The sequence below is a fragment of the Aphelocoma coerulescens genome, chromosome 4 (genome assembly GCF_041296385.1).
Source record: "Aphelocoma coerulescens isolate FSJ_1873_10779 chromosome 4, UR_Acoe_1.0, whole genome shotgun sequence".
In the NCBI taxonomy this organism is placed as follows: domain Eukaryota; kingdom Metazoa; phylum Chordata; class Aves; order Passeriformes; family Corvidae; genus Aphelocoma; species Aphelocoma coerulescens.
The window spans coordinates 66,243,819-66,254,047 of NC_091017.1; the positions used below are offsets into that span (position 1 = coordinate 66,243,819).

The 10,229-nt window shown below is 38.5% G+C and overlaps 1 protein-coding gene across 1 annotated transcript; it reads right to left on the minus strand.

The window, feature by feature from the left end:
• Nucleotides 1-330: 330 nt before the first annotated feature.
• LYAR (Ly1 antibody reactive) lies at nucleotides 331-10,191 on the minus strand. Its single transcript, XM_069014451.1, has 9 exons — nucleotides 10,104-10,191; nucleotides 9,287-9,452; nucleotides 8,881-8,995; nucleotides 6,864-6,971; nucleotides 5,478-5,561; nucleotides 3,278-3,614; nucleotides 2,912-3,010; nucleotides 1,935-2,020; nucleotides 331-1,618 (listed from the first exon to the last, which is right to left on the minus strand). Exons 2-9 carry the CDS (start codon nucleotides 9,406-9,408, stop codon nucleotides 1,484-1,486), a joined length of 1,086 nt encoding a protein of 361 aa, XP_068870552.1. The 5' UTR covers nucleotides 9,409-9,452; nucleotides 10,104-10,191; the 3' UTR covers nucleotides 331-1,483.
• Between the last annotated feature and the right edge of the window lie 38 nt (nucleotides 10,192-10,229).

Sequence of the window (10,229 nt, forward strand, 5' to 3'; positions counted from 1 at the left end):
CACTAACCCAACCATAGCAGTGCACAGGGGAGTACACAGCTTGAACCTTTAAGAATCATAACAGTTAAAGCAGGAAAAAAAAATTACTCTGTCAAATCCTACTCTGATAGCTCATCTGCATACTGTTGACTCGATATTCCTTATTTTCAGCTTTCAACTGATCCATGGTGTTTGAACATTTAGCCTGCTGCTTTGCTTCATTCAGTGATCACTGCAGTAAACTCTGAGCATAAGACACCAGAACTCTACAATGATAGGAGCCAAGAATCTGGTTACCTGTTAGACTGAATAAAAAAAAACTGTTGCATAGCTTTGACAAACAACAAACACTTACTGAAGAGATCTTAAATTTATTAGGTGCTTTTCTTGCAACTTTTATGGTAAGATAAACATACTCTGAAAAATTGGACCTAATGCATCACAGTTAATTTTTTAATATTTACACTTTTAATATTTCAGTATTTCTGTAAATTAAGATATTTTTACTGTGGAGTTTTATGTAAGTGTATCTGCTTGAAATCACTAAGCAATTTTTAAAAACATCATACCACCAGCTGCTTTATAACGCTGTTTTTAACAGACTATGTCATAATAGGAAACTTCCTACATGGAAGTAATTTTGCATTTAAGCAAAAACCTATAAAGCTTCAAGTAACTTCCCCCAGGCAGCTCTTTCTCTCACATACCTGTAACATTTCTGGCCTAGCTAAATTGTTTTGGTGACTGCAACACAACAGCCTCTTCAAATTATGTATAATTTGTGGATTTATTATGCAATTGTAAAGTGACAAGATTCATTATACTTAAAGTTGTATTTTAAAGTAATCTATTTCATCAGTCAATTTTTAGTCCCTGTAACCACTTCTATTGAAGTCAGTTGCTAATCAAGACTTTCAGTAGCAATGCATATACAGGTAACTCAGTCTTTAGATTTCCACTGAATGTGCAATACTGCATGCACAAATCTGATACTTTAATGATGCATTTTACAACACAGAATCAACAGTTTATTAAAGGCTGCACACACTATCCACAGTGCGTAAAGTGGGTATGAGTCATACCATTTTGAATTTTAGGGTAACAAAACATTCATTCCACAGTGGGTTTTTGAATATGAAAATCCTGTTTACTCTTAAAATAGTTTCTGCCAAAAGCCACACAACCCAGGTCCTGAAAAATATTCATGCTTATAAATTATATTACTGGAAGAATTTTAATAGAGTAGGACAGCAATTATTTTCAATGCCTCTTAAAACTTGTACCAAAAAATATACATTTTCCATAAAATCAAAAAATAAAATATCTGAAAATGTTCTGTGATAAGTCTAGAAAAAGGGGAGGAATCCAGTATTAAAAATTAAATTCTGCTTTCACATACACAATTTAAATTGAGACCAATGCAAAGTATCTGTACAGCTGACAGAAGAGTTTGACTCTGTCTGCAGGATTAAAATGCAACAGCTATGAAAAGTATGCAAACTGTTTATTTCACAAGCTTCACTTTGTCCTTCAGAACTCTAAATTTGGGATTGTTATTCACTTTCTTATTGAATGTGACTAGGATCTCCTCTTCTGTTTTGTGACATTCACCAGCTACTGCATAATATTGAGCTATCACCTGCACAAAGACAGAAAAATGGTTTTTAGTTCGTGAAGAGGATTCCACTGTAAGCAATAATACATTTATGTTACTATATTAAAAGTGGCATGGAAGCTATTGTGCTATTGTTCCTTTGCAGAACTAGCACTGAATTTCTCATGTAACTCAGTAAGCAATAAAGAACCTGTCCTTCAGCTGACATTCTGTTAATTGATATTCCGTTAAAAAATGTCAAACTTTTTTGTTTATGCAAGCCAGAATTTTCTGAACTTCAGCATTACACAAATTAATTCACAAGACCAAAGGAGATTAAAAAAGCCATGTTGTACAGTACCTTTTTTCTTAGTTTTTTAATTGAAATTTCATTGTCTGGAGCCTGTTTCAGAACAGCTTTGATGGTTCCCTTCCAGTTGAATTTACCTACAAAATAATTAGGTGTACAACATCATTAGTAAAAGTAGATATTCTGTGTTGAATTCTCTACTACTAACCAGCCTTCAAACTCCTAATTTTGGAATCAGTTTGGCTACCACAACACTTGTTACCTTACTGACCCTACAACAGGAAGGTGTCTTAAGCATAAAGTCATCAGCTGTTCCTGAATATATAATGGAATAGAGATGAAGAGTCAACACAGTACTTGAACAACAGGGGTCAGAATTGTTTTTACTTAACTGCTGCACTCAGCTATCAAGCAGAAACTCCTACATAATGCAGGAACAGTTATGACCCTGTCTCCTCACACTTAAAGCAGAGGCAGTCAAATTTAGACCATACCACCTTCAGAGGTCATTAATTGGTGGTTTCCAAATAAACAATCTGTATGTTCAAACACAGGCATTGTACAGTCAGTGTGTCAGGTGATAGGCAGAGTAGGTTTATCTAAGCAGAAACTAAGGTCCAACACATCTGAAGTCCGATTTATGATTCATTGAGCACAACTGGGGATATGAGAGATACCAAGAGGTCTATGAGTTGTTACCCTTTTGGCTGTGTTGGCTAATGTGCATGGCAGCAGGGAAGAGACCCACTGTGGCGAAATCTCAGTGTCCACTGGAACCAAGCATAGCCAAAGGCTGCCAGCACAGCAGAAACAACAAATGAGAGAAGTAGTTCATTATCAGGTGTTAAGTGTAGCACAGGATACTTACTCTGGAACAGATGTGTATACTGAATACACACACATTTATGCACACTGAGGCACAGTTTATCTCAAGGCTTGCTGCAGAAGCACTGTATTTATATCCTGCTTAGGTCTTTTGCAGAATAGTTTTCTAACTACCTAAATTGTCCCTTTAAAAATACCTCTACCTGTTCCCACATTTTCTTCATTGTCATTGATGTTTTCTGTTTCCATGTCTTCTGAAATGCTTTCAGTTTTCATTCTCTTTGTTTTGGTATGAGGTTCCTCTAGAGATGGAATTGGATAAACATACACAAAAAAGATTTAAAACTAGAAGTACTGACATGACTTAAAGTTTTTGTTCTTATAACATGAGCTTATATTTGCAAAGCGATTCAGATTTTATAAAAGAAATGTCCAATCACTGTTAAAAATAATCTGATTTGTATATATAATGCACTACTTTAAAATTCTACTTAGGTAGTTTATTGAGCTTTGGAATTGAGAAAAAGCATCTTCAAAACAAACAAGAATATAAGTTGTATGGTGGATACCTTCTACATGTTTATGTTTGCGTTTCTTTACATTTGTTTCTTCTTCTGTTTCACTGTGATTGCCATTTCCATTTACTTCAAATTCATCCTCCACGCTCTCCTTTCCTTTTTTGGACTTTTTACTCTTTTTTACTTCTGCCTGGTTTTCTAATTTCAGATCTTTCTTCTCCTTCTTTTTGTTCTTTTGTCTCTCTTCTTTTCGTTCTCTCTTACTCTTTTTTCTCTCTGTTTTTTCATCTGTAATTCCATTTTCTTCTGCCATTGTTTTTTCCCCAGTTTCTGCAGACTGATGCTCTTCTTTCTGCTGTGGCTTGTCTTGATCTTTTTCATTTGAAATCTTTTGTTGAAAGAAAGATTATTACAGTTTTTACATGTGTTTTTTTGACATTGCAACTTTCCTCTACTAGATCATTGGTAACTGTTCAGAACACTGATACCCTGAAATCAATTAAGTTGCTCACATGTGATGTCACCGGTTACCTGAGAAGTAGCACTAGTGAAACAGTATGCCTGACTCTTCTTTTAACTTAACAGACTAAATGTTAATTAACACCACAGAAGAAATGTTATCTTACAACATATATAATTTCTAGTTGAAGTGTCTATTGTGTTTTAAATTATTTGCTAAATGTAGTTAAGAAAGTGACAACTCTTTATTTACACAAACAAAACAACAGCACATTATAAAGCAAGATGCAGAACTTTTCCCAAATACACAGCCCCTGAATAATAATCTCTTTTGCCATCCACTTCCCTGTCTTGGATGTGTCTGGGACAACAAACCATTATTGCATGATGCGAAGAAAGGCACCCCTGGTTGTTTTAATTGTCCTTTTCTCAACATATTTGGTTTTCTTTTAATGTACCTGGGCTTATAATGATTTTCTTGTAGAATAAGTAATATATTAATGAAAAATTTAATGTTCAATTAAAACCTTAATTTTAATAATTACAAGTGGAATACAATTACTGAAATGTTAGTGAAGCTATTTAGAAAGAGAACAGATCTTTATACAAGCAATTTAGCACCAGCATGTTTTTATAGAGTTACTTCAATTAAATTTGAATTCTACTTAAGAATTTCCATTGAGTGTATACACTTCAAGATGCATTTAACAAATCGTATCTTAAGATCTAAGAATTCTTAAAGGTGAATTGAAATCACCGAAGAAAGAAAGCTGTGTTACATATTTTACTTTTATGCTCTGCTGTATGGACAGTATAATTGTTTAAATTTGTGTTTAAATAAAAGGTTTTCAGATTGAAGACTTTCTTAAAAATTAGTTTAAGTCAAGAGACAACTGCTTATGACTTCAGAGAAGTTGTATCAACTCAGTATTAATGCTCCAGCAAAACAGAGTTTATGTTATGTTCCTAATCCTTAGTAAATGTGTTTCTTTCTTTCCTGGCTCTTAAATTTGGATTCCTCAGAAAAACTGCAAATAAGTTTAACTGGAATCATCAAATTAGAAACATGAAGCATAATCAACAGGAGATTAATGCCAGAGCTATGCCTCCACTCTTCCTCAGAACAATGTGGGGGAAAGAGGGGAGAGCATCTTTACATCAACTGAGAAATAAGCTTCTCTAACAGCTTTCAAGTAGCAGCAATAGCTGCAAACAAACAAAACAACACCCTACCAAAACACACTAAGCTAGTAATGACATAGCAAATAATTAGCCACGGACAGAAAGGTCAGAGTGAGTCCACAATTTGCACAAAGAAAAGGAAGGAATTTGCACCACAAACTGGAGGATCCCTCTCCCCACTAATAAAATAGGTGAACTATGTGCTGTTAATTTCTCACTCCAATACACATAAATTTGAGGCCAATAATGCTCTGGAAGATGTTTTATTCTTAGTGTGCACTAAAAGACTGGAATCAAAGATAAAGGTAGTGTATTTTCCTTTCTTTATGCACTAGTAGCATAAATTAGCCTTCTGATTTTCATGGCATAATCATGTCACCATGTCCAAGTTTTCCATCACAACCTACCCAGTATGAACAACTACTTCAGCACGACTTTTGTGCTCCACAAATAAGCAATTTAGTCAAGAAATACCACATTGTAACAATCCATTGGAACTATGGGAGACAATGTTTCTACTAACACCTCCAAAAGGAGTCTGAAAGGTTTTCCTTCCAACATTTTGGAGTGCGTTCCCGTTCTATGATGATGTACCTCCAGTTAAACTTACGTTTCTGGTTGCTTCTGAGAAAACATCCCACACCTGATCTTGCAAAGTGCTGTCATGAATTCTCAAACTGTTCTTGATCCAATTCTGCACATGGAAAAAAAACCAGTAACTGAAAACATGCACCTCTGATTTTCTTTCTTCATTACCATATATTTGGTTCTTGGTTTTTATTTTTCATTTAAGAATCTAATCACTGCTTTTGGCTAAGATCTGGTTAGAGGTTACTCCTATGAATCTCTCAAGCCTCCTTGCTAAATTGTTGCACATTATGTCTAGATACTGTTAGGAGGCTACACCATATATCTCAATTGCCTCACCAACAACCATCCCCAAGTGGTAAATGTATACAAAAGATAATCCTCAAGCGTTTGAATACAACTGGTTATGTTAAACCTCCTACCAAATCTTCTGACTGTTCCCATGAGTTAAAACATTAATGATCTGATCTTACTTATTTGTGTACTGGACATATGGTCATGCTCCTGGTGAAAATGAAAATAAAGCCATAGATTACACTGTTCACACTATCTGCAACAGATCAACTTCTAGAAATGTGGAATTCAATGTTAAATGTAATGTAAAGATTTTTGCATTGCAATGAAAACCCCAGGAAAGGTGCATTAGTAAATTGGAACAATTAACTGCAAAAACTTTTGATCTTCCACTGCAGTGTATCTTATCAAAAAGAGAAGCTTCTTGAAAATACCATTTTTCCTGCTCAGAACATTAATTCTGTAGGGAAATATTCTAACCTTCAGCTTGCTAGCAGCAATTTCACAACAGCTCTATCAAGTTCTATTTGAGTGCTTTGGAAGCAAGCATGATCTTCTCTCAGCCTCACAATCCGAGGCACAGAACAGAGAGGGGAAAAAAGGCCAGTTTGTGAGTAATTCTTTACTTTTAATGAAATTCTTTACACACAGTAAATTCTCCACATTCATAATTTAGTTTAGTGAAGCATGCAGAGTGGGAGATTCTGTCAGAATACTGAGTAACAGGAAAACTTTCAAAACAGCATCTTGCCTTCCACAGGAAAAAAACAAAGCCAAAGAAATAAGAAATCTTTAAAAGTATGTCTAAGAATTTGGACATTAAATAGAAATAGCAAATAGTCAAAAAAGAAAGGTATCAAAAACAGAACAAACCTACATATGGAGATTAATCTTAAATGGTAAGTCTCTGGTTTAATACCTAATTCAAGTGGTACACCAAGAGTCCTTTTAAGCAAATAAATGTATTTTACAACCACTGCCTATTTGAAATTCAGTTATTACAGAATCTACACAAACGCCCAAATAAGCAATTTGTCCCACCTTTGTTAAAAGAGAGTGGCATTCCCTAAAAAGTCTGGTTTTATGCTCACTGCAAATCTCTATTAAAACATACCTGAAACTTTACTTTTTTTCTTGGAATGTTATCAAAGGCACGCATTTGCTCCAGGATGTTCCGCACTTTAGGGGTTATGTTGGGCTTCTTCATTACTTCATGAATTTTCTGAATGAAGAAAAACAGAATTAAATCAGCAAAGCAGCATAAGGATCAAATGGTACATGTAAGGTGTGCATGTCTGAAACACAATGGGCAGTAATCACCCAGCACCCACAGGTGGTATGGTCTACTCAGGAAGCATTCAAAAAACATGAGAAAAACACTGATCTTGGGTTCTATCATAGCTCGTTAGATGTGTCAAAATCATCTATATAAACAATTCTACCTATGTAGTAAGCAGAGGCAAGCAGGACTGCTCACCAGTGCTTTCTCATGAACAAGTTACAAACTAAAGTAACTGTGTCATAGAAGGGATCCTTGCAGCATGAAAAAGACCTGCATTAAGAAAAGCAGCTGCTTGGTTTTGGCAAATTTCTGGAGTTAATTATTAGAAATCAGGCTTATTTTGATGCCACAGCTGACATGCATTTCTTCTGGCAGCAATGCCAGCTTCAACAAGCATTAATACCTGTAAGACAGCTCTGGATATTCCTGTGCTGTGGGTGTCAGCATGAGAGAAGAAAGATTAGACCAGGGTCTCATGGCAGTCCCTCATGGCACTGCTGCTTGTGGGGGAAAAAAGTCTCTGAGCTTCCCAGTATTTGAAGAGTGTAGCCACTGGACACTGGAGACCCTTCTTTGTACTTCTGAAAATCTGATGACTGAAAGGCTTGGTGAATTTTTTAAGACTATCAGAAAAGGGTGTCTGGTAATAATCCTCACCTTTCTATGTAGGAATTACTCACTATTGAGGCAGGCTACCAATGTTCATAAGCAAAAGCACTCATATACTGCCTTTACCAATGTCCTCAAACAACGTTCAATCTCAACAACAGCACTCATCTCTGACTTTAATGGTATTAATCATATGCTTCAAGTATACATGTAGCTTAGCACCTTGTTAGGACGTGTTCTACACAAAATAGAAATCAACAAATCCATACATAATGGATCTAACTTATTACTAATGGGTTTTAGAGATGTGTTTGAGGTCCTTCCAAAAACCTTTGAAAGACAGCCACAAGAGGGTAGGTTCTTGTGTAAGACAGAAAGGGTAGGAGATACTTCTATCCATGCTGGAGCATTTCCTGTTCAACATATTTACAAAATATATGACAAGAGGACAGAAAATTTTCCTGATGTTACGAAACTATTCAGGATGAGGACTATGAGGATTCCAGGAAGATCTTAAGAAAATGAGTGACTAGGTAATAAAAAGATGAAATACATTCAACACAAATTCCTGTAAAGCAAGAAGAAAAGGAAAAGCAATCCTCATTTCACATCTAAAATGGCAGGCTTTAGGTTGACCATTGGAGTTTAGATACAAGATGTCAGGGTTAAAATAGCCAATTCCATAACGCCAGCACCATGATCAGCAACAGTGAAAAAAACCCAAACAAATAAACCACCCAAAAGTAGATTAACTGACAAAAAAGTTAGAAAGGAATAAAGGACACAGAAAACGTAATTACGACACATGGTAAATCTATGGTTCACTCATATCTTGAACAGCATTTCACAAGCATACAGTAGAAGTGGGAAGACTTTAAAGGACCAAAGGTATAACTTACATATGAAGAAGAGCTAAGCAGGGTAGGATTTTTGAGCCTTGAACAAAGACTATGAGATGGGGAGGGATACCTGACAGAGGTCTATAAAAGCATATATGGCATGAAAAGGATGGACAACTACCAATGTCTCTTTGTATGCAGCTGGGAACATTGCACTAAATCAAACTAGTAAGAGACAGATTAAAAAAAAAAAAGATACATTTCTTACCAGGATAAACACAGACCTACCAAGGAAATGCCAGAAGACAGCTGGGGATATTAGTAAAAATACACCTCTGGTTTCAGCCAGTATAGCCTCTTTTTTGTCTCTGATGATTACAGACAATAGTTACAAACTGTACCTGAATCCACTCCTGCTGTTTAGCATCTCCTTTGTTAGTTTTGGCTTCAAAGCCTTTTCCACCATATTTCTGGTCTTCACTTACACACTTCACATGTTCTTTATAGTCATCACCCCTGAACACAAAGAGATTTTTAACCACAGGTCACTGAAATGCTTCAGTCTTCAAACTATGCAACACTTAACTAATCAACAAACTGAAGTAATAAATTAAAATGAACGGATCATTTAAAACTTATTCTTGTCAACGCTTAAATGAATAAAATCTGATGTGCTTAAAGTACATGCTTGTAAGACCACACACATTTCTGTCATGTCAGCCTTCAGTGAAAACTTCTGGCTTGCATCTCTTGTATTTTTGACAAACCCTGCAGAGTGAGCAAGGCTACTTCCCATCCTTTACCTACCAGAAATCCTTGCCACAATCCATGCAAGACAGGCACTGACAGTTTCTGCAGATGTTCACATGTTTTTCAACCTGTGCTTTCTTTACAGCTTCTCCACACGCATTGCATGTGAAAACTACCATGCTGGCGAGTGTTCAGGAGCCGCCTCCTTCCCACAGAAGCGCAACTGTAGGAATACAATAAGGAAATCTTAATTTACAGCTTGGAAGAAGCACTTGGAGCGCCGAAGAGAAACGCACCTGCACACCCACTGACAGATAGGGTGAGCAGCCCAATGCTGCACGTGCAAGAGCTCGTTTCGCTTGATACTCTCCCTGAGGGGAAATCAGTACCCCGGGAACCAGCAGTGCCTGTACCCGCCAGCCCAACGGGGAACCAGTAACCCCCAACCCAGGAACCGGTAACCCCCGTACCCATCACCCAAACTGGGGAACCGGTAACCTCCGTGCCTGCTGCCCAAACTGGGGAACCAGTAAGCCCCGCACCCGCCACCCCAACGCCGGAGTCAGTGACCCCCGTACCGCGCCCCACGCCGATACACCTCGCAAGCGGCGTTCCCGGCCCCCCTCCCTTCCCCCGCGGGACCTCGCCGCACCGTCCCGCTCCCCGCAGCTGCAGACCCGTCTCGGCCGGGCCCAGCCGAGCGGCAGCGCTGGCGGCTGGCCGGACACACACGGCGGTAAGTCCGGCGTGGCCGCCACCCGCGCTCCTGGGCGGCAGCTGCCTGCTGCCGTGCCGTGCCATGGTGCCTGACCCTGACTCCGATCCCGATCCCGATCCCGATCCCGGCCCCGATCCCGGCCCCGCTCCCGCGCACCTCCGCCGCCGCCGCCTCCCGCAGCCGCCCGCGCGGCACGTGCCGCACCGGCCCCTCGGTCCCTCTCCGCCCCCGCGCCTGCGCAGTCCCCGCGCCTGCGCTGTCCCCGCCCCGGCCGCCGCCGCG

Excerpts from the sequence above, each read along its gene's own strand:
- LYAR (XM_069014451.1), bottom strand. The coding sequence starts at position 9,408 with ATGGTAGTTTTCACATGCAATGCGTGTGGAGAAGCTGTAAAGAAAGCA. Across the intron at positions 3,615-5,477 it reads TCTCAGAAGCAACCAGAAAC|ATTTCAAATGAAAAAGATCA; the intron begins GTAAGTTTAACT and ends TTTCAACAAAAG. Across the intron at positions 3,011-3,277 it reads CAAACATAAACATGTAGAAG|AGGAACCTCATACCAAAACA; the intron begins GTATCCACCATA and ends TTCCATCTCTAG.